At 40.2% G+C, this 25,661-nt stretch overlaps 1 protein-coding gene across 1 annotated transcript in view; it reads right to left on the reverse strand.

The window, feature by feature from the left end:
- The window catches only part of LOC128640592 (leucine-rich repeat-containing protein 23-like), a 129,888-nt gene that overhangs the window by 83,154 nt on the left and 21,073 nt on the right, over nt 1–25,661 (reverse strand). Inside the window, exon 3 of the mRNA XM_053693063.1 lies at nt 1,132–1,262. Coding sequence (XP_053549038.1) covers nt 1,132–1,262 — 131 coding nt within the window. The remainder of the gene's footprint in view (nt 1–1,131; nt 1,263–25,661) is intronic.

The raw sequence follows: 25,661 nt of genomic DNA on the forward strand, positions 1-25,661 counted from the left end.
CACAATTTCTCCAGCACAATGCTGAGTCAGATGGGAAAATTATATGCAGTCTGTTAGGGATCCAATGCCACCTGGTAAGGAGCTTGAAATATAGTTCATATAGCGTTATACAGTGGACTGAACATCTGGTGTCAGTAATGGCTTTTGTCCAGAGTTTTTGGTCTATCTCCTTATGAAGGTCTCTTTCCCATGCTAAAATATGATGTGTTTTTTGTAAGGTGTGATAATGTAGCAGGTATTGTTCAGGTATTGTTCAGAAATCAGTTGGGCCCTGTATGCAGATAACTAACAGTTTTGATATTGAGTTTAGTCCAGCTTTCGGGGTTAGAGTCTGGAAGTCCTTTTAGCAGTCCTCTAATACTATGTATTGGAGATGGATGAGGAGCTATAATATGTGAGTGTCGTAATTTATGCCAAAGGGATAGGCATTGTTTGATAATTATATTGGAAGAGGGGATAAGGGAGCTACAGTGATGTGGGATCCAAATTAAATCAGGAAAGAGAATAGCATGAGGTAATGAGGCCTGCTCTATTTCGTACCACCTAGGGAGTCCCTCCCACTTTTTGTTTCATAAAACAAATACAAAGTGCAAAGCAATTTGTAAAATAATACACAGAAATATACGAAGTATGATCCTAATTTGTTAACGTAACAGAAAAGAAAACTTTTAAAGTATAATGAGAATTTGTGAAATCACTGCTGTATAAAAAAAATCTCAATGCATTAACATAAGTTAGAAATTGCAAAGCTTAAATGTAATAAAACATCAAAAACAATTTTAAGTATAAAATAGAAAGTAACAAAACTCTCATGTCATGCAGTGCCGTATTTCACTGGGTTGTCTCTTTCGTATACAAAAATGCAGCGAACGCCCCTTAGACAAGTATAGCAAAAACTGCCTGTCTAGAATCTTGTGAGAGATCTCAGTGTTGTTGATAATGTTATATCATCTTATCTGAGAGCTTTATGGGAGGCATCTCTATGGGACTTCCAGGTTCTGCCCTTTTAGCATTCAGTGAGTTCAGCCCCTGTGAAGTCTGCACTAAAATGTATCTTTAAGTTGGAGAAGCTTTGATCATGAGACCCTTACACACAATTCACAAACACACTTATTTCTGCACACTCCTTACCAAGTAGAGCTCTCGTAGGTTGGGGAGAAGCAGCCCTGCTGTGCTCAGCAGATGGTTCCCACGGAGCTCCAGGGTGTGCAGACTGCCCAGCTTGGTGCAGTCCAGTCCTTCCAGGCTCTGCAGCTGGTTCCCTGAAATGCAAGATAACTGCTTACAACTGTAGTAGAAGGGAGCATATTAATACCAGGGTCACCAGCCAGATACACAGCTGAAGAAAAAACAACTTACCTGATACATTAATTTCTTTCATATTGGCAAGAGTCCATGAGCTAGTGACGTATGGGATATACAATCCTACCAGGAGGGGCAAAGTATCCCAAACCTCAAAATGCCTATAAATACACCCCTCACCACACCCACTATTCAGTTTAACTAATAGCCAAGTAGTGGGGTGATAGAAAAAGGAGTAAAAAGCATCAAAAAAGTAACTGGAAATATAATTGTGATTAATACAAAAAATCATAACCCCCATAAAAAGGGTGGGCTTCATGGACTCTTGCCAATATGAAAGAAATTAATTTATCAGGTAAGTTCTTACATAAATTACGTTTTCTTTCATGTAATTGGCAAGAGTCCATGAGCTAGTGACGTATGGGATAGTAATACCCAAGATGTGGTACTCCACAGAAGAGTCACGAGGGAGGGATAAAAATAAAAACAGCCATTTTCTGCTGAAAAAATTAAATCCACATCCAAAAAAATAAGTTTTTCTCATAATTGAAAAGAAAAAAACTTAAAACATAAGCAGAGGAATCAAACTGAAACAGTTGCCTGAAGAACTTTTCTACCAAAAACTACTTCCGAAGAGGCAAATACATCAAAACGGTAGAATTTAGTAAATGTATGCAAAGAAGACCAAGTTGCTGCTTTGCAAATCTGATGAACTGAAGCTTCATTCTTAAAAGCCCATGAAGTGGAGACTGATCTAGTAGAATGAGCTGTGATCCTCTGAGGTGGGGCCTGACCCAACTCCAAATAAGCCTGATGAATCAAAAGCTTTAACCGAGATGCCAAGGAAATGGCAGAAGCCTTCTGACCTTTCCAAGGACCAGAAAAGACAACAACAAGACTAGAAGTCTTCCTGAAATCTTTAGTAGCTTCAACATAATATTTCAAAGCTCTTACTTCTTAGGATTAGGACACAAAGAGGAAACAACAATTTCCCTATTAATGTTGTTAGAATTCACAACTTTAGGTAAAAATGTAAATGAAGTCCGCAAAACTGCCTTATCCTGATGGAAAATCAGAAAAGGAGACTCACAAGAAAGAGCAGATAATTCGGAAACTCTTCTAGCAGAAGAGATAGCCAAAAGGAACAACACTTTCCAAGAAAGTAGTTTAATATCCAAAGAATGCATAGGCATCTACTTATCAAGCCGTCAACCGCAAATACGCAGCGTAATTGTGGAGAGCTTGATTCTCCATATTTATCAAACCCTACAGACCGGAAAAAGTAGAATTTTGTGACGTAACATACGATCCGCCGGTCTCAGTCCGACACAGATTGATGCTTACGTCACTACAGATGTTCCGAATGCAAATTATGCTATTTAACAAATACCTACCAGGTACGCTCTCGCCACTATTCTGGCCCAGCGTACCTGGTACGCTGGTATGCCACAGGAATCAATGGGAGTCTGAAAGCAGTGAAAGCATATGTTCGCTGCTGCCCGATATCCCATTGATTCCTATGGGAGAACAAAGTTATGTTTACACCTAACACCCTAACATGTACCCCGAGTCTAAACACCCCTAATCTGCCGCTCCGACACCGCCGTCACCTATATTATACTTATTAACCCCTAAATCGCTGCTCCCGGAGCCCATCGCCACGCTAATAAACTTATTAACCCCTAAACCGCCACTCCCGGACCCCGCCGCAACGAAACAAATGTATTAACCCCTAAACCGCCGCTCCTGGAGCCCACCGCCACCTACATTATGTTATTAACCCCTAATCTGCCACACCCAACGTCGTTGCCACTATTCTAAATTTATTAACCCCTAAACCTAAGTCTAACTCTAACCCTAACACCCCCTAACCTAAATATTATTTAAATAAATCTAAAGAAAAAATAATATTTTAGGCCCAAAGCCCTAACCTAAAAATAAAACCCACCCAATACACCCTTAAAAAAACCTAACACTAACCCCATGAAGATCGACTTACCGGGAGACGTCTTCATACAAGCCGGGCAGAAGTGGTCCTCCAGACGGGCAGAAGTCTTCATCCAAGCCGGGCAGAAGTGGTCCTCCAGACGGCAGAAGTCTTCATCCAGACGGCATCTTCTATCTTCATCCATCCGGCGCGGAGCGGCTCCATCTTAAAGAAATCCGACGCGGAGCATCCTCTTCGGCCGACGACTACCCGACGAATGAAGGTTCCTTTAAGTGACGTCATCCAAGATGGCGTCCCTTAGATTCCCATTGGCTGATAGAATTCTATCAGCCAATCGGAATTAAGGTCGAAAAAATCCTATTGGCTGATGCAATCAGCCAATAGGATTGAACTTCAATCCTATTGGCTGATTGGAACAGCCAATAGGATTGAGCTTGCATTCTATTGGCTGTTTTTTTTAAGGGTGTATTGGGTGGGTTTTATTTTTAGGTTAGGGCTTTGGGCCGCAAAAGAGCTAACTGCCCATTTAAGGGCAATGCCCATCCAAATGCCCTTTTCAGGGCAATGGGGAGCTTAGGTTTTTTTAGTTAGGATTTTTTTTGGGGGGTTGGTTGTGTGGGTGGTGGGTTTTACTGTTGGGGGGTTTGTTTGTATTTTTTTTCCAGGTAAAAGAGCTGATTACTTTGGGGCAATGCCCCGCAAAAGGCCCTTTTAAGGGCTATTGGTAGTTTAGGCTACGGGTTTTTTTATTTTTTTTGGGGGGGGCTTTTTTTTATTTTGATAGGGCTATTAGATTAGGTGCAATTAGTTTAAAAATCTTGTAATTTGTTTATTATTTTCTGTAATTTAGTGGGGGGGTTTGCACTTTAGATAATTTAATTTTATTGTATTTAATTTAGGGAAATAATTTAATTGTAGTGTAGTGTTAGCTGTAATTGTAACTTAGGTTAGGTTTTATTTTACAGGTCAATTTGTATTTCTTTCATGTAATTGGCAAGAGTCCATGAGCTAGTGACGTATGGGATATACAATCCTACCAGGAGGGGCAAAGTTTCCCAAACCTCAAAATGTCTATAAATACACCCCTCACCACACCCACAATTCAGTTTTACAAACTTTGCCTCCTATGGAGGTGGTGAAGTAAGTTTGTGCTAAGATTTCTACGTTGATATGCGCTCCGCAGCATTGTTGAAGCCCGATTCCTCTCAGAGTACAACGAATGTCAGAGGGACATGAAGGGAGTATCACTTATTGAATACGATGATTTCCCTAACAGGGGTCTATTTCATAGGTTCTCTGTTATCGGTCGTAGAGATTCATCTCCTACCTCCCTTTTCAGATCGACAATATACTCTCAATTTACCATTACCTCTACTAATAACTGTTTCAGTACTGGTTTGGCTATCTGCTATATGTGGATGGGTGTCCTTTGGTAAGTATGTTTTTTATTACTTAAGACACCTCAACTATGGTTTGGTACTTTATGCATTTATATAAAGTTCTAAATATATGTATTGTACTTATATTTGCCATGAGTCAGGTTCATGTATTTCCTTCTGCAGACTGTCAGTTTCATATTTGGGGAAAATAAAAAAATTTAAGAAATGTTTTTCTTACCTGGGGTTTAGTCTTTTTTTCAATTGACTATTTTCTTGCAAATTGCAGGCGGTATTAGGCCCGCGGGTGTGCCAAATGCTAGACTTTATTGCGTCATTCTTGGCGCGAGAATCTTTTGGCGCGAAAAATAGGTCTATGACGCAACTTCGTCATTTCCGGCGTCATAGTTGACGCCGAAGCCTTACACACGGTTGCATCATTAGTGACGCGATTGTGTCATTTCCGGTTATTATTGCCAAAAAAGTATTCAGTTACGATGTGCGTCATACTTGGCGCCAAACTTTTTCATTATTTCAATACCCCATTGATGTTTGCCTCTTGCCTTTTTCTCTATCAGAGGGCTATGCTATTTGAATTTTTTCCCATTCCTGAAACTGTCATATAAGGAAATTGATAATTTTGCTTTATATGTTGTTTTTTCATTTACATTTTGCAAGATGTCTCAATCTAATCCTGCCTCAGAAGTATCTGCTGGAACTTGGCTGCCTGACATCGGTTCTACCAAAGCTAAGTGCATTTGTTGTAAGATTGTGGAAATTATTTCTCTGAATGTCATTTGTAATAGTTGTCATGATAAACTTTTACATGCAGATAGTGTGTCCATCAGTAATAGTACATTGCCAGTTGCAGTTCCTTCAACTTCTAATGTACATGATATACCTATGAATTTAAAGAATTTGTTTCTGATTCTATCCAGAAGGCTCTGGGGGGTAGTTATCAAGCCGTCTACTTTTCTGGCTTCGCCGGCCCAATACGTCCGCCTAAGCTCGCCTACCTTCGCCGCCGCGGACCTTGAATACGTTCGCCTAAGTTATCAAATAAAGCTGTCAAAAAGCCGCGGGGCGATGAGCAGCGGACTGTGACAGTTATCACTCATCCGATCTCGCTGCCCTTCGGCTTTTTCCCAGCTTTATTGCTAGCCTGTCACTAAGCACTCACACTAAACTACACTGTTCTACCCCCTATACCGGCGCCCCCGGAGCCCCCCGCAACTCAATAAAGTTACTAACCCCTAAACCGCCGCTCCTAGACCCCGCCGCAAGTCTTATAAATGTATTAACCCCTAAACCGCCGCTCCTAGACCCTGCCGCAAGTCTTATAAATGTATTAACCCCTAAACCGCCGCTCCTAGACCCCGCCGCAAGTCTTATAAATGTATTAACCCCTAAACCGCCGCTCCCGGACACCGCTGCCACCTACATTATACCTAGTAACCCCTATCCTGCCCCCCCTATACCGTCGCCCTCTATTATAAAATTATTAACCCCTATCCTGCTGATCCCGCACCTCTCCGCAACTAAATAAATAGTTTAACCCCTAAACCGCCGCTCCATGAACCCGCCGCAACCTATAATAAATTTATTAACCCCTATCCTGCCCCCCACTACGCCGCCGCCACTGTAATAAAATGATTAACCCCTAAACCTAAGTCTAACCCTAACCCTAACGCCCCCCTAACTTAAATATTAATTAAATACATCTAAATAAATTAACTCTTATTAACTAAATGAATCCTATTTAAAACTAAATACTTACTTATAAAATAAACCCTAATATAGCTACAATATAAATAATAATTATATTCTAGCTATCTTAGGATTTATATTTATTTTACAGGTACCTTTCAATTTATTTTAACCATGTACAATAACTATTAAATAGTTATTAACTATTTAATAGCTTACCTAGCTAAAATAAACTGAAATTAACCTGTAAAATAAAAACTAACCTAAGTTACAATTACACCTAACACTACACTATACTTTAATAAATTATTCCTATTTAAAACTAAATACTTACCTGTAAAATAAACCCTAAGATAGCTACAATATAATTAATAATTATATTATAGCTATCTTAGGATTTATATTTATTTTACAGGTAACTTTGTATTTATTTTAGCTAGTTAGAATAGTTATTAAATAGTTATTAACTATTTAATAACTACCTAGCTAAAAGAAATACAAAATTACCTGTAAAATAAATCCTAACCTAAGTTACAATTAAACCTAATACTACACTATCATTAAATTAACTAAATAAACTACCTACAAATAACTACAATGAAATACAATTACATAAACTAACTAAAGTACAAAAAATAAAAAAAGCTAAGTTACAAAAAATAAAAAATTAAGTTACAAACATGTTCAAAATATTACAACAATTTTAAGCTACTTACACCTAATCTAAGCCCCCTAATAAAATAACAAACCCCCCAAAATAAAAAAAAATCCCTACCCTATTCTAAATTACATAAATTTCAAAGCTCTTTTACCTTACCAGCCCTTAAAAGGGCCATTTGTGGGGTCATGCCCCAAAAAGTTCAGCTCTTTTGCCTGTGAAAGAAAAATACAACCCCCCCCCCAACATTAAAACCCACCACCCACATACCCCTAATCTAACCCAAACCCCCCTTACAAAAACCTAACACTAATCCCCTGAAGATCATCCTACCTTGAGTCGTCTTCACTCAGCCGATCAGATTTTTCCTACCTTAATTCCGATTGGCTGATAGAATCCTATCAGCCAATCGGAATTGAGGGGACGCCATCTTGGATGACGTCCCTTAAAGGAGCCGTCATTCGTCGTAGTCCGTCGGTGAAGAAGGTGGTTCCGCGTCGGCGGAAGGAAGATTCAAGACCCGGCTTGGAAGATGACTTCGCCCGGATAGAAGACCTCTTCAGCGCCTCTTTGAAGATGACATCGGCCGGATCGAAGACTTCTTCAGCGCCGCCTGGATGATGACTTCATCGGATGGAAGATTTCTTCAGCGCCGCTTGGAGGATTAACTTCTTCCGCTCCGGATGTCCTCTTCAGTTCCATCGGTGGCTCGGCTGAGTGAAGACGACTCAAGGTAGGATGATCTTCAGGGGATTAGTGTTAGGTTTTTGTAAGGGGGTTTGGGTTAGATTAGGGGTATGTGGGTGGTGGGTTTTAATGTTGGGGGGGGTTGTATTTTTCTTTTACAGGCAAAAGAGCTGAACTTTTTGGGGCATGCCCCCACAAATGGCCCTTTTAAGGGCTGGTAAGGTAAAAGAGCTTTGAAATTTATGTAATTTAGAATAGGGTAGGGATTTTTTTTATTTTGGGGGGGTTTGTTATTTTATTAGGGGGCTTAGATTAGGTGTAAGTAGCTTAAAATTGTTGTAATATTTTGAACATGTTTGTAACTTAATTTTTTATTTTTTGTAACTTAGCTTTTTATATTTTTTGTACTTTAGTTAGTTTATGTAATTGTATTTCATTGTAGTTATTTGTAGGTAGTTTATTTAATTAATTTAATGATAGTGTAGTATTAGGTTTAATTGTAACTTAAGTTAGGATTTATTTTACAGGTAATTTTGTATTTCTTTTAGCTAGGTAGTTATTAAATAGTTAATAACTATTTAATAACTATTCTAACTAGCTAAAATAAATACAAAGTTACCTGTAAACTAAATATAAATCCTAAGATAGCTATAATATAATTATTAATTACATTGTAGCTATCTTAGGGTTTATTTTACAGTTAAGTATTTATTTTTAAATAGGAATAATTTATTAAAGTATAGTGTAGTGTTAGGTGTAATTGTAACTTAGGTTAGGATTTATTTCACAGGTACATTTCTCTTTATTTTAGCTAGGTAAGCTATTAAATAGTTAATAACTATTTAATAGCTATTGTACATGGTTAAAATAAATTGAAAGGTACCTGTAAAATAAAAATAAATCCTAAGATAGCTAGAATATAATTATTATTTATATTGTAGCTATATTAGGGTTTATTTTAAAGGTAAGTATTTAGTTTTAAATAGGATTCATTTAGTTAATAAGAGTTAATTTATTTAGATGTATTTAATTAATATTTAAGTTAGGGGGCGTTAGGGTTAGGGTTAGACTTAGGTTTAGGGGTTAATAATTTTATTACAGTGGCGGCGGCGTAGTGGGGGGCAGGATAGGGGTTAATAAATTTATTATAGGTGGCGACGGTGTAGGGGGGGCAGATTAGGGGTTAATACATTTAATATAGGTTGCGGCGGGTTCAGGGAGCGGCGGTTTAGGGGTTAATACATTTATTATAGTTGCGGTGGGCTCCGGGAGCGGCGGTTTAGGGGTTAATATGTATAGAGTAGCTTGCGGTGGGCTCCGGGAGCGGCGGTTTAGGGGGTAATAACTTTATTTAGTTGCGGCGGTGTAGGGGGGGTCAGATTAGTGGTGTTTAGACTCGGGGTACATGTTAGGGTGTTAGGTGTAGACAGCTCCCATAGAAATCAATGGGATGTCTGTCAGCAGCGAACTTGTACTTTCGCTATGGTCAGACTCCCATTGATTCCTATGGGATCCGCCGCCTCCAGGGGTGGCGGATTGAAAACCAGGTACGCTGGGCCGTAAAAGTGCCGAGCGTACCTGCTAGTTTTTTGATAGCTAGCAAAAGTAGTGAGAATGTGCCGCACTTGTGTGCGGAACATCTGGAGTGACGTAAGAATCGATCTGTGTCGGACGGAGTCCGGCGGATCGAAGCTTACGTCACAAAATTCTACTTTTGCCGGTCTCGAGCCTTTGATAACTAAGGCGAATCAGCCTCGCCACAAATACGCTGCGGAATTCCAGCGTATTTGAGGTTGACGGCTTGATAACTACCCCCCTTTGTCTGCATTTCCACCTTCTAATAAATGTAAAAGGTCTTTTAAAACTTCTCATTCAGTTGATGAAATTTCAAATGACCAACAACATAATAATTTATCCTCCTCTGATGAGGATCTATCTGATACAGAATATCCTTCCTCAGACATTGACACTGACAAATCTACTTATTTATTTAAAATAGAGTATGTGCGTTCTTTATTAAAAGAAGTGTTAATTACTTTGGATATTGAGGTAACCAGTCCTCTTAGTCTTGACGTTAAGTCGAATAAACATTTAAATGCTGTTTTTAAACCTCCTGTGGTTTCTCCAGGGGTTTTCCTATTCCTGAGGCTATTTCTGATATGATTTCTAAGGAATGGAATAAGCCAGGTACTTCTTTTATTCCTTCTTCAAGGTTTAAAAAAATTGTATCCTTTACCAGCAAATTCTATAGAGTTTTGGGAAAAAATCCCCAAAGTTGATGGGGCTATTTCTACTCTTGCTAAACATACCACTATTCCTATGGAAGATAGTACTTCCTTTAAGGATCCTTTAGATAGGAAGCTTGAATCTTATCTAAGGAAAGCCTGTTTATATTCAGGTCATCTTCTCAGGCCTGCAATTTCTTTGGCTGATGTTGAGGCTGCATCAACTTTCTGGTTGGAGAATTTAGCGCAACAAGAATTGGATTCTGACATATCTAGCATTATTTGCTTACTGCAATATGCTAATCATTTTATTTGTGATGCCATTTTTTATATTATCAAAATTGATGTTAGATCCATGTCTTTAGCTATTTTAGCTAGAAGAGCTTTGTGGCTTAAATCTTGGAATGCTGATATGACATCTAAATCTAGATTACTATCTCTTTCTTTCCAAGGTAATAATTTATTTGGTTCTCAGTTGGATTCTATTATTTCAACTGTTACTGGGGGAAAGGGAGTTTTTCTGCCTCAGGATAAAAAACCTAAGGGTAAATCTAAGGCTTCTAACCGTTTTCGTTCCTTTCGTCAAAATAAGGAACAAAAACCCAATCCTTCCCCCAAGGAATCTGTTTCCAATTGGAAGCCTTCCTCAAATTGGAATAAATCCAAGCCATTTAAGAAACCAAAGTCAGTCCCTAAGTCCGCATGAAGGTGCAGCCCTCATTCCAGCTCAGCTGGTAGGGGGCAGATTAAGGTTTTTCAAGGATATTTGGATAAATTCTGTCCAAAATCAATGGATTCAGAGCATTGTCTCTCAAGGGTATAGGATCAATAGGATTCAGAGTAAGACCTCCTGTGAGAAGATTTTTTCTCTCATGTATCCCAGCAAATCCAGTAAAAGCTCAGGCTTTCCTGAAGTGTGTTTCAGACCTGGAGTCTTCAGGAGTAATCATGCCAGTTCCTTTTCAGGAACAAGGTTTGGGGTTTTATTCAAATCTATTCATTGTCCCAAAGAAGGAAAATTTATTCAGACCAGTTCTGGATCTGAAAATTTGAATCGTTATGTAAGAGTACCAACTTTCAAGATGGTGACTATAAGGACTATTCTGCCTTTTGTTCAGCAAGGACATTATATGTCCACAATAGACTTGCAGGATGCATACCTTCATATTCTGATTCATCTAGAACATTATCAGTTCCTGAGATTCTCTTTTCTAGACAAGCATTACTAATTTGTTGCTCTTCCATTTGGCCTAGCAACAGCTCCAAGAATCTTTTCAAAGGTTCTAGGTGCCCTACTCTCTGTAATCAGAGAACAGGGTATTGCAGTGTTTCCTTATTTGGACGATATCTTGGTACTATCTCAGTCTTTATGTTCTGCAGAATGTCACACAAATCAACTAGTGTTGTTTCTTCGGAAAAATGGTTGGAGGATCAATTTACCAAAATGTTTCTTGATTCCTCAGACAAGGGTCACCTTTTTAGGCTTCCAGATAGATTCAGTGTCCATGACTCTGTCTCTAACAGACAAGAGACGTTTAAAATTGGTTGCAGCCTGCCGGCACCTTCAGTCTCAGTCATTCCCTTCATTGGCTATGTGCATGGAAGTTTTAGGTCTCATGACTGCAGCATCGGACGCGATCTCCTTTGCTCATTTTCACATGAGACCTCTACAGCTTTGTATGCTGAACCAATGGTGCAGGGATTATACAAAGATATCACAATTAATATCCTTAAATCCCAATGTTCGACACTCTCTGACATGGTGGATAGATCACCATCGTTTAGTTCAAGGGGCTTCTTTTGTTCGGCCAACCTGGACTGTGATCACAACAGATGCGAGTCTTTCAGGTTGGGGAGCTGTTTGGGGATCTCTGACAGCACAAGAGGTTTGGAAATCTCAAGAGGCGAGATTACCAATCAATATTTTACAACTCCGTGCAATTCTCAGAGCTCTTCCGTTTTGGCCTCTGTTAAAGAGAGAACAGATCATTTGTTTTCAGACAGACAATATCACAACAGTGGCATATGTCAATCATCAGGGTGGGACTCACAGACCCAAAGCTATGAAAGAGGTATCTCGGATACTTGCTTGGGTGGAATCCAGCTCCTGTCTAAGCTCTGCGGTGCATATCCCAGGTGTAGACAATTGGGAGGCGGATTATCTCAGCCGTCAGACTTTAGTCAGTCAGTGGTCTCTCCATCCAGATGTGTTTTCTCAGATTGTTCATATGTGGGGTCCTCCAGAGATAGATCTCATGGCCTCTCATCTAAACAAAAAACTTCCCAGATACCTGTCCAGGTCCAGGGATGTTCAGGTGGAAGTAGTGGATGCGCTGACACTTCCTTGGTGTTATCATCCTGCTTACATTTTCCCGCCTCTAGTTCTTCTTCCAAGAGTGATCTCCAAAATCATCATGGAACAATTGTTTGTGTTGCTGGTGGCTCCAGCATGGCCACACAGGTTTTGGTATGCGGATCTGGTTCGGAAGTCCAGTTGCCAACCTTGGCCACTTCCGTTAAGGCCGGGCCTACTGTCTCAAGGTCCATTTTTCCATCAGGATCTCAAATCATTAAATTTGAAGGTATGGAAATTGAACTCTTAGTACTAAGTCATAGAGGTTTCTCTGACTCAGTGATTAATACTATGTTACAAGCTCGTAAATCTGTCTCTAGAAAGATTTATTATAGAGTTTGGAAGACTTACATTTCATGGTGTTCTCATAAATTCTCTTGGCATTCTTTTAGAATTCCTAGAATTTTACAATTTCTTCAGGATGGTTTGGATAAGGGTTTGTCTGCAAGTTCCTTGAAGGGACAAATCTCTGCTCTGTTTTATTTCAGAGAAAGATTGCTATACTTCCTGATATTCACTGTTTTGTACAGGCTTTAGTTCGTATTAAGCCTGTCATTAAATCAATTTCTCCTCCTTGGAGTCTTAATTTGGTTCTGAAGGCTTTACAGGCTCCTCCATTTGAGCCTATGCATTCTTTGGACATTAAACTACTTTCTTGGAAAGTGTTGTTCCTTTTTGCTATCTCTTCTGCTAGAAGAGTTTCTGAGCTATCTGCTCTTTCTTGTGAGTCTACTTTTCTGATTTTTCATCAGGATAAGGCAATTTTGCGGACTTCTTTTCAATTTTTACCTAAGGTTGTGAATTCTAACAAAATTAGTAGAGAAATTGTTGTCCCTTCCTTGTGTCCTAATCCTAAGAATTCTTTGGAAAGATCCTTACATTCTTTGGATGTGGTAAGAGCTTTGAAATATTATGTGGAAGCTACTAAAGATTTCAGGAAGACTTCCAGTCTATTTGTTTTATTTTCTGGTCCTAGGAAAGGTCAGAAGGCTTCTGCTATTTCCTTGGCTTCTTGGTTAAAACTTTTGATTCATCAAGCTTATTTGGAGTCGGGTCAGGCCCCGCCTCAGAGAATTACAGCTCATTGTACTAGATCAGTCTCCACTTCGTGGGCCTTTAAGAATGAAGCTTCAGTTGATCAGATTTGCAAAGCGGCAACTTGGTCCTCTTTGCATACATTTACTAAATTCTACCGTTTTGATGTATTTGCTTCTTCAGAAGCAGTTTTTAGTAGAAATGTTCTTCAGGCAGCTGTTTCAGTTCTTCTAAACACATTAAACAAGGATTCTTCTGGTTTTGATTTAAGTTTTTTTCTTTCATTTATGAGAATAAACTTATTTTTTTGGGTTGTGGATTAATTTTTTCAGCGGAAAAACAGAATTTATGCTTACCTGATAAATTTCTTTCTCTTGTGATGTATCGAGTCCACGGATTCATCCATACTTGTGGGATATTCTCCTTCCTAACAGGAAGTGGCAAAGAGAGCACCCACAGCAGAGCTGTCTATATAGCTCCTCCCTTAGCTCCGCCCCCCAGTCATTCGACTGAAGGCTAGGAAGAAAAAGGAGAAACTATAGGGTGCAGAGGTGACTGAAGTTTTTGAAATAAAAATATACTACCTGTCTTAAACAGACAGGGTGGGCCGTGGACTCGATACATCACAAGAGAAAGAAATTTATCAGGTAAGCATAAATTCAGTTTTCTCTTGTAAGATGTATCGAGTCCACGGATTCATCCATACTTGTGGGATACCAATACCAAAGCTTTAGGACACGGATGAAGGGAGGGACAAGACAGGTACCTTAAACGGAAGGCACCACTGCTTGTAGAACCTTTCTCCCAAAAATAGCCTCCGAAGAAGCAAAAGTATCGAATTTGGAAAATTTGGAAAAAGTATGAAGCGAAGACCAAGTTGCCGCTTTACAAATCTGCTCAACAGAAGCCTCATTTTTAAAAGCCCATGTGGAAGCCACTGCTCTAGTAGAATGAGCAGTAATTCTTTCAGGAGGCTGCTGTCCAGCAGTCTCATAAGCCAAACGGATGATGCTTTTCAGCCAAAAGGAAAGAGAGGTAGCCGTAGCTTTTGACCTCTCCCTTTACCGGAATAAACAACAAACAATGAAAATGTTTGACGGAAATCTTTGGTTGCTTGCAAGTAGAATTTTAAAGCACGAACCACATCAAGATTGTGCAACAGACGTTCCTTCTTTGAAGAAGGATTAGGACACAGTGAAGGAACAATAATTTCCTGATTGATATTCCTATTTGAAACAACCTTAGGAAGGAATCCAGGTTTGGTACGTAAAACCACCTTATCTGCATGGAAAACAAGATAAGGTGAGTCACACTGTAAAGCAGATAACTCAGAAACTCTTCGAGCTGAAGAGATAGCTACTAAAAACAGAACTTTCCAAGATAGAAGCTTAATATCTATGGAATGCATAGGTTCAAACAGAACCCCTTGAAGAACTTTAAGAACTAAGTTTAAGCTCCATGGTGGAGCAACAGGTTTGAATACAGGCTTGATTCTGACTAAAGCCTGACTAAACGCTTGAACGTCTGGAACATCTGCCAGATGCTTGTGTAAAAGAATAGACAATGCAGAAATCTGTCCTTTTAAAGGAACTAGCTGATAATCCCTTCTCCAAACCTTCTTGGAGAAAGGACAATATTCTAGGAATCCTAATCTTACTCCATGACGAACCCTTGGATTCACACCAATAAAAATATTTTTCGCCAAATCTTATGATAGATCTTCCTGGTGACAGGCTTTCTAGCTTGAATCAGGGTATCAATGACCGACTCAGAGAAACCACGCTTTGATAGAATCAGGCGTTCAATCTCCAAGCAGTCAGACGCAGAGAAATTAGATTTGGATGCGTGAATGGACCTTGGATTAGAAGGTCCTGCCTCAATGGCAGAGTCCACGGTGGAACCGATGACATGTCCACTAGGTCTGCATACCAAGTCCTGCGTGGTCACGCAGGTGCTATCAGAAGTACCGAAGCTCTCTCCTGCTTGATTCTGGCAACCAGACGTGGGAGGAGAGGAAACGGTGGAAATACATAGGTCAGATTGAAGGACCAGGGTACTGCTAGAGCATCTATCAGTACCGCCTGGGGATCCCGGGACCTGGACCCGTAACGAGGAAGTTTGGCATTCTGATGGGACGCCATCAGATCCAATTCTGGTGTGCCCCATAACTGAGTCAGCTGGGCAAATACCTCCGGATGGAGTTCCCACTCACTCGGATGAAAAGTCTGACGACTTAGGAAATTTGCCTCCCAGTTCTCTACCCCTGGGATATGGATTGCTGAGAGATGGCAAGAGTGATCCTCCGCCCATCGGATTATTTTGGTTACCTCCATCATCGCTAGAGAACTCCGTGTTCCTCCTTGATGATTGATATAAGCTACAGTCGTGATGTTGTCCGACTGAAATCTGATGAATTTGGCCACAGCTAGCTGAGGCCACGCCTGAAGCACAATATCGCTCTCAGTTCTAGAATGTTTATCGGGAGGAGAGTTTCTTCCCGAGACCATAAGCCCTGTACATGAATAGGGATGTGTAGATACGCATCCTTTAAGTCCACGGTAGTCATATATTGACCCTCCTGGATCAGAGGTAGAATAGTCCGAATAGTCTCCATCTTGAATGATGGTACTCTGAGGAACTTGTTTAGAATTTTGAGATCCAAGATTGGTCTGAAAGTTCCCTCTTTTTTGGGAACCACAAACAGGTTTGAGTAAAACTCTAGCCCTTGTTCTGCTTTTGGAACTGGGCGGATCACTCCCATGGTATGTAGGTCTTCTACACAGCGTAAGAACGCCTCTCTCTTTGTCTGGTTTGCAGACAATTGAGAAGTGTGAAACCTCCCCCTTGGGAAAGAGTCTTTGAAGTCCAGAAGATATCCCTGGGACACAATTTCTAAAGCCCAGGAATCGTGGACATCTCTTGCCCAGGCCTGAGCGAAGAGAGAGAGTCTGCCCCCTACTAGATCCGGTCCCGGATCGGGGGCTACCCCTTCATGCTGTCTTAGAGGCAGCTGCAGGCTTCTTGGCCTGTTTGCCCTTGTTCCAAGCCTGGTTAGGTCTCCAAACTGACTTGGATTGGGCAAAATTCCCCTCTTGCTTTGCAGCAGGGGAAGCTGAAGCGGGACCACCCTTGAAATTCTGAAAGGAACGAAAATTATTTTGTTTAGTCCTCAATTTATTTGTTTGATCCTGAGAGAGAGCATGGCCTTTCCCTCCAGTTATGTCTGAAATAATCTCTTTCAGTTGGTGTATTTATAGGCATTTTGAGGTTTGGGAAACTTTGCCCCTCCTGGTAGGATTGTATATCCCATACGTCACTAGCTCATGGACTCTTGCCAATATGAAAGAAATGAATTTATCAGGTAAGTTCTTACATAAATTATGTTTTATTTTATCTAGGTAGTTATTAAATAGTTAATAACTATTTAGTAACTATTCTACCTAGTTAAAATAAATACAAACTTGCCTGTAAAATAAAAATAAACCCTAAGCTAGATACAATGTAATTATTAGTTATATTGTAGCTAGCTTAGGTTTTATTTTACAGGTAAGTATTTAGTTTTAAATAGGAATAATTTAGTTAATAATATTAATTTTTCTTTAGATTTATTTAAATAATATTTAAGTTAGGGGGTGTTAGGGTTAGTGGGTTAGACTTAGGTTTAGGGGTTAATAAATTTAGAATAGTTGCAGCGACGTTGGGGGTTGCAGATTAGGGATTAATAAATTTAATGTAGGTGGCGGCGACGTTGGGGGCGGCAGATTAGGGGTTAATAAATGTAATGTAGGTGGCGGTGGGCTCCGGGAGTGGCGGTTTAGGGGTTAAACAGTTTATTTCATTGCAGCGGGATCCGGGAGCGGCGGTTTAGGGGTTAATAACTTTATTCGAGTGGTGGTGGGCTCCGGGAGCGGCGTTTTGGGGGTTAAACAGTTTAGTATAGTGTGGGTGTTTAGTGACAGTATACAAATAAAGCTGTGAAAAAGCCGAAAAGCAGCGAGATCGATGACTGTTAGTTATCAACAGTACGCTGCTCATCACCCCGTACTTGGTGCGCGGCTTTTTGACAGCTTTTTTGTTAAATATGGAGAACGTATTCAGATCCGCGGCAGCGATGTTAGGCGAACTTAGGCGAGCGTATTGGTGCTGGTGAATGCAGCACAGTTGACGCTTTGATAAGTAGATGCCATAGGCTCAACGGAGGAGCCTGTAAAGCCTTCAAAACCAAATTAAGACTCCAAGGAGGAGAGATTGATTTAACGACAGGCTTGATACGGACCAAAGCCTGCACAAAACAGTGAATATCAGGAAGCTTAGCAATCTTTCTGTGAAATAAAACAAAATTTATGCTTACCTAATAAATGTATTTATTTCTTGACACGGTGAGTCCACGGATCATCTAATTACTACTGGGAATATCACTCCTGCCCACCAGGAGGCGGCAAAGAGCACAACAGCAAAGCTGTTAAATATCACCTCTCTTCCCTCCAACCCCAGTCATTCGACCGAAGAAAAGGAGAGAAAGGAAGCAACAAGGTGCAGAGGTGTCTGAAGTTTATAATAAAAACCCTGTCCATAAGAAAACAGGTGTCATGCATCAAGCACTGTCTCTTTAAAGACATAACATCTAGCCCTTTATAAGGCCCCTCCTATCCAGACACATTGCTAGGTAATGAAGTCTATTCAGGAAGTGCCGATGAGGTGAACGCCAACTCCCTGCTCTCCCTGAAACTCCTGTCTCTCTATCCTAGAGACCCCTGCAAGTCCTCAGTCTATCACACTCCGGACGAAGTTTGATTACCTACACGTGGATGCGGTAACCGCTGTAACAGACCATTGATTATTCATAGCAAATCTACCTATCATATATTGTTGCTACTTACTTATATTTGCATATGATCTGCTATTACTAACTTACTGCCTGCAATCTGTATATAAATCAACTGCTTGGCTGCATATGAACTGCTGTGATTAACTCTTTGCCTGCAATCTGTATGTAAATGAACTGTGCATCACACATTAAGCTTGGCTGCATATGAACTCCTGTGATTAACTCTTTGCCTGCAATCTGTATATAAATGAACTGCTGCATCACACATTAAGCTTGGCTGCATATGAACTGCTGTGATTAACTCTTTGCCTGCAATCTGTATATAAATGAACTGCTGCATCACACATTAAGCTTGGCTGCATATGAACTCCTGTGATTAACTCTTTGCCTGCAATCTGTATATAAATGAACTGCTGCATCACACATTAAGCTTGGCTGCATATGAACTGCTGTGATTAAATCTTTGCCTGCAATCTGTATATAAATGAACTGCTGCATCACACATTAAGCTTGGCTGCATATGAACTCCTGTGATTAACTCTTTGCCTGCAATCTGTATATAAATGAACTGCTGCATCACACATTAAGCTTGGCTGCATATGAACTGCTGTGATTAACTCTTTGCCTGCAATCTGTATATAAATGAACTGCTGCATCACACATTAAGCTTGGCTGCATATGAACTGCTGTGATTAACTCTTTGCCTGCAATCTGTATATAAATGAACTGCTGCATCACACATTAAGCTTGGCTGCATATGAACTGCTGTGATTAACTCTTTGCCTGCAATCTGTATATAAATGAACTGCTGCATCACACATTAAGCTTGGCTGCATATGAACTGCTGTGATTAACTCTTTGCCTGCAATCTGTATATAAATGAACTGCTGCATCACACATTAAGCTTGGCTGCATATGAACTCCTGTGATTAACTCTTTGCCTGCAATCTGTATATAAATGAACTGCTGCATCACACATTAAGCTTGGCTGCATATGAACTGCTGTGATTAACTCTTTGCCTGCAATCTGTATATAAATGAACTGCTGCATCACACATTAAGCTTGGCTGCATATGAACTGCTGTGATTAACTCTTTGCCTGCAATCTGTATGTAAATGAACTGTCATTTCCCACTGATCACTAGGCTGCTTATCTGTTACTATTTACTCTGAAGTCTGCATGTATATATAAGATCTACTGCAGCTTCCCTCTTAAAGCTATCCTACTAATGAACTGTTGCTTCTAACTGACAAGCATACATGTGTATATATATCAACTGCTACATTCCACTTTAAGATAAGCAGCATATGAACTGATACTGCTATTTCATTACTCATCATTGTGTATATCTATAGTCTGCTGCTATATACTTTAGTCAACCAGAATTTGAACTCCCCCTTCTCACGTTTCATCCACTAGGGGGTGTTAATATTGTTAATTATATTCTCCTTCCATAGGAGTATAATTTTATTTGCTTATCAATTGCCAAGTAAATATGACTATATCGTCATCCCACAGTCTATGAGCATAACCGAATTCTGATATCAACATCTATAGAATTCAGGTCTGGTGTGAGACTGTGTGGCATATGTAAGCCTAAATTGGGTATCAGGCTTTAAGTAAAAGAGGGAATACCCTTTCTTCTGACATAGTGGTAACAACCTCACAACAGGGCGGGCCGTGGACTCACCGTGTCAAGAAATAAATAAATTTATCAGGTAAGCATACATTTTATTTTCCTTTCTAATGACACGGTGAGTCCACGGATCATTTAATTACTATTGGGAATCAATACCCAAGCTAGAGGACACAGATGATAAGGGAGGGACAAGACAGGGAACCTAAACGGAAGGCACCACTGCTTGAAGAACCTTTCTCCCAAAAGAAGCCTCAGCCGAGGCAAAAGTATCAAATTTGTAGAATTTTGAAAAAGTGTGAAGTGAGGACCAAGTTGCAGCCTTGCAAATCTGTTCCACAGAAGCTTCATTTTTGAATGCCCATGAAGAAGCAACAGCCCTCGTAGAATGAGCCGTGACCCTCTCAGGAGGCTGCTGTCCAGCAGTTTCATAAGCCAAGTGAATGATACTCTTAAGCCAGAAAGAAAGAGAAGTAGCCGTAGCATTCTGCCCCTTATGTTTCCCAGAGAAAACCACAAACAGAGAAGAAGACTGATGAAAATCCTTAGTCGGCTGTAAATATGATTTCAAAGCATGCAGCACGTTCCAGATTGTGCAGCAGATGTTCCTTCTGAGAAGAAGGGTTAGGACACAATGAAGGAACAACAATCTCCTGATTAATGTTCCGGTCTGAAACCACTTTAGGGAGAAACCCTAACTTAGTACGCAAAACTACCTTATCCAAATGAAAAATAAGGTAAGGAGACTCATACTGCAATGCCGAGAGCTCAGAAACTCTATGAGCAGATGAAATAGCAACAAGAAACAAAACCTTCGAAGATAACAACTTAATATCTAAGGAATGCATAGGCTCAAATGGAGCCTGTTGAAGAACTTTAAGAACTAGATTAAGACTCCAGGGAGCAGTAACCAGCTTAAACACAGGCCTGATTCTGACCAAGGCCTGACAGAACGATTGTACATCTGGTACATCCGCCAGACGTTTATGTAACAAAATAGTCAAGGCAGATATTTGACCCTTCAAGGTACTAGCCAATAAACCCTTCTCCAAACCCTCTTGGAGAAAAGACAAAATTCTAGGTATCCGAACTCTACTCCAGGAGTAGCCTTTGGATTCACACCAATGCAGATATTTATGCCATATCTTATGGTAAATCTTTCTAGTCACAGGCTTACGAGCCTGAATCATAGTCTCAATGACCGACTCTGAAAATCCACGCTTAGATAAAATTAAGCATTCAATCTCCAAGCAGTCAGCTTCAGAGAAACTAGATTTGGATAGAGGAAGGGTCCCTGAAGTAGAAGGTCCTTTCTCATTGGAAGTCTCCAAGGTGGAAGAGATGACATCTCCACCAGGTCTGCATACCAAATCCTGCAAGGCCACGCTGCTGCTATGAGGATCACCGACGCCCTCTCCTGTTGGATTCGAGCAATGACTCGAGGGAGGAGAGCGAACGGGGGAAATAAGTATGCGAGACTGAAATTCCAAGGTACCGCCAGAGCGGTTATCAGTACCGCCTGAGGATCCCTTGACCTCGACCTGTACCTCGGAAGCTTGGCATTCTGCCAAGATGCCATGAGATCCAGTTCTGGCTGTCCCCATTTGAAAATCAAGCTGGAGAACACTTCCGGATGGAGTTCCCACTCCCCCAGGTGAAAGGTCTGTCTGCTCAGAAAATCCGCATCCCAGTTATCCACTCCTGGGATGTGGATCGCCGACAGGCAACAGTTGTGGGACTCCGCCCACTGAATTATCTTGGCTACCTCCGCCATGGCCAAGGAACTCAGAGTTTCCCCCTGATGGTTGATGTAAGCCACTGAACTTATGTTGTCGGACTGGAACCTGATAAACCGGGCCGAAGCTAACTGAGGCCAGGCCAGGAGAGCACTGAAGATTGCTCTCAGCTCCAGAATGTTTATGGGTAAAACAGACTCCAACCGAGTCCATGTCCCCTGAGCCTTTAGAGAGCTCCAGACTGCTCCCCATCCCAGTAGGCTGTCGTCCGTTGTCACAATCACCCAGGTGGCTCTGCGGAAGCAGGTTCCCTGAGAAAGATGATCTTGAGACAACCACCAAAGAAGAGAATCCCTTGTCTCCTGCTCCAGCTGTACTCGTGGAGACAGATCTGCATAATCTCCGTTCCACTGCCAGAGCATGCTTAACTGCAGAGCTCTAAAATGGAACCGGGCAAATGGGATGATGTCCATGGCTGCTACCATCAGACCAATTACCTCCATACATTGAGCCACTGATGGCCGAGGAGAGTACTGAAGTGCTAGACAGGAATCTAAAAACATAATTTATTTAAGAACTTACTTGATAAATTCATTTATTTCATATTAGCAAGAGTCCATGAGCTAGTGACGTATGGGATATACATTCCTACCAGGAGGGGCAAAGTTTACCAAACCTTAAAATGCCTATAAATACACCCCTCACCACACCCACAATTCAGTTTAAGGAATAGCCAAGAAGTGGGGTGATAAGAAAGGAGCGAAAGCATAAAAAATAAGGAATTGGAATAATTGTGCTTTATACAAAAAAATCATAACCACCACAAAAAGGGTGGACCTCATGGACTCTTGCTAATATGAAAGAAATGAATTTATCAGGTAAGTTCTTACATAAATTATGTTTTCTTTCATGTAATTAGCAAGAGTCCATGAGCTAGTGACGTATGGGATAGCAGATACCCAAGATGTGGAACTTCCACGCAAGAGTCACTAGAGAGGGAGGGATAAAATAAAGACAGCCAATTCCGCTGAAAAATTAATCCACAACCCAAATCAAAAGTTTCAATTTTTATAATGAAAAAAACTGAAATTATAAGCAGAAGAATCACACTGAAACAGCTGCCTGAAGTACTATTCTACCAAAAACTGCTTCTGAAGAAGAGAAAACATCAAAATGGTAGAATTTAGTAAAAGTATGTAAAGAAGACCAAGTCGTTGCTTTGCAAATCTGATCAACAGAAGCTTCATTCTTAAATGCCCAGGAAGTAGAAACTTACCTAGTAGAATGATCCGTAATCCTCTGAGGCGGGGATTAACCCGACTCCAAATAAGCATGATGAATCAAAAGCTTTAACCAAGATGCCAAAGAAATGGCAGAAGCCTTCTGACCTTTCCTAAAACCAGAAAAGATAACAAATAGACTAGAAGTCTTTCTGAAATCTGAGTAGCTTCAACATAATATTTCAAAACCACATCCAAAGAATGTAAGAATCTTTCCAAAGAATTCTTAAGATTAGGACACACGGAAGGGACAATAATTCCTCTACTAATGTTTTTAGAATTCACAACTTTAGGTAAAAATTGAAATGAAGACAGCAAAATCACCTTATCCTGATGAAAAATCAGAAAAAGGAGACTCACAAGAGCAGATAATGCAAAAACTGTTCTAGCTTAAGAGATGTCTAAAAAGAACAATACTTTCCATGAAAGTATTTTTAATGTCCAAAGAAAGCATATGCTCAAACGGAAGAGCCTGTAAAGCCCTCAGAACCAAATTAAGACTCCAAGGAGGAGAAACTGGCTTAATGACAGGCTTGATACGAACCAAAGCCTGAACAAAACAATGAATAACAGAAAGATTAGCAAATTTTTCTGTGAAAACAGCACAGAAAAAGCAGAGATTTGTCCTTCCAAGGAACTTGCAGACAATAAACCCTTATCCAAACCATCCTGAAGAAACTATAAAATCCTAGGAATTCTAAAAGAATACCAAGAGAATTTATGAGAAGAGCATCATGAGATGTAAATCTTCCAAACTCGATAATAAATCTTAATAGACACAGATTTACGAGCCTGCAACATAGTATTAATCACTGAGTCAAAGAAACTTCTATGACTAAGTACTAAACGTTAAATTTCCATACCATCAAATTAATAATTTGAGTTCCTGATGGGAAAAAACGAATGTTAAGATATAAGGTCTGGCCTTAATGGAAGTGACCAAGATTGGCAACTGGACATCCGAACAAGAACCATATACCAAAACCTGTGCGGCCATGCTGGAACCACCAGCAACACAAAAGGTTGCTCCCTGATGATTTTGAAAATCACTCTAAAAAGAAGAACCAGAGGCGAAAAAATATAGGCAGATTGATAACTCCAAGGAAGTGTCAATGCATACACTGCTTCCGCCTGAGGATCCCCGGACCTGAATAGGCCCCTGAAAAAACACATCTGGGTAAAGAGACCATTCTCCCGGATGTAAAGCTTGATTGATAGAGATAATCCGCTTCCCAATTGTCTATACCTGGGAAATGGACCGCAGAAATTAGACAGGAGCTGCATTTAGCCCAAGCAAGTATCCGAGATACTTCTTTCACAGCCTAAGGACTGAGAGTCCCACCCTGATGATTGACATACGCCACAGTTGTGACATTGTCTGTCTGAAAAACAATAAACGTCTCTTTCTTCAAAAAGAAGCCAAAACTGAAGAACTCTGAGAAATGCACGGAGTTCCAAAATATCGAATGGCAATCTCGCCTCCTGAGATTTCCAAACCCCTTGTGCTGACAGAGATCCCCAGACAGCCTCCCAACCTAAAAGACTCGCATCTGTAGTGATCATGGTCCAGGTTGAATGAACCGAAGAGACCGTAGAACTATATGATGGTGATCTAACCACCAAGTCAAAGATAGTTGAACATTGGGATTCAAAGATATAAAAAGTGATATCCTAGAATCCCTGCACCATTAATTCAGCATAAAAAACTGAAAAGGTTTCCTATGAAAATGAGCAAAGGGAATCGAATCCAATGCTGCAGCCATGAGACCTAAAACTTCCATGCATATAGCAACTGAAGGAAATATTAGAGACTGAAGGTTCTGACAAACGGAACCCAATAAAATTGTCACTTGTCTGTTAGAGACAAAGACATTGACACAATCTACCTAAAAAAGGTGACCCTTGTCTGAGGAATCAAGGAGCTTTTGATAAAAAGATCCTCTAACCATGTCTTGAAGAAACAACAAAAGTTGAATTGTATGAGATTCTGCAGAACGAAAAGAATGAGCCAGTACCACAAGACCGTCCAAATAAGGAAACACTGAGAACCTTGAAAAAATTCTTAGAGCTGTCGCTAGACCAGAAGGAAAAGCAACAAATTGGTAATGCTTGTCAAAAAAAGAGAATCTCAGAAAATGAAAATAATCTGAATGAAAACAGAAAATGAAGATATGCATCTATTGTATCTATTATAAACAACTAATGCCCTCACTGACAAAAGGCAGAATAGACCATATAAACACCATTCTAAAAGATAGTACACTTATATGACAATTCAAAAAGATCTTCTATCTTTGGGACAATGAATAGTTTTGAATAAAACCCCCAAACCCTGTTCCTAAAATGGAACTGGTATAAATACCCCAGAAAACTCCAGGTCTGAGCAGCGCCTTGAGCCCCACTGGGTGACCAGCCACGCTTCACAAGTACCCAATACATACAGGTCTGAAACACACTTCAGGAAAGTGTGAGCCTTACTGAAATAGCTGGAATATGTTAGAGAAAAAAAGACTCCTCACAGGCGGTTTTACTCTGAATCCTATTCTGTACCCAAATCTAAGAAGTTTGGACCGAATTGAACCAAACAAATTTTTAAAAAAGGTCTTAACCTGCCCCTTACCAGCTAAGCTGGAATAAGAATCACACCTACATGCAAATTTGGGGAGCTGACTTTGATCTTTTAAATGGCTTAAATTGAATGAAGAAAACTTCCAATTATAAACATGTTACTTGGGGAAGAATTAGGATTCCGTTCCTTAGTAAGAACAAAAACTAATATAAGCTTAAGATTTAGTCTTAGAACTCAATCTTGAAGCCCAGAGTAGCAGCTGAAGAATTGAATCCAATTGTGAACCAAATAATTGATTACCTTGTAAAAAAAGAAATATG

The sequence above is a fragment of the Bombina bombina genome, chromosome 9, assembly GCF_027579735.1.
Source record: "Bombina bombina isolate aBomBom1 chromosome 9, aBomBom1.pri, whole genome shotgun sequence".
In the NCBI taxonomy this organism is placed as follows: domain Eukaryota; kingdom Metazoa; phylum Chordata; class Amphibia; order Anura; family Bombinatoridae; genus Bombina; species Bombina bombina.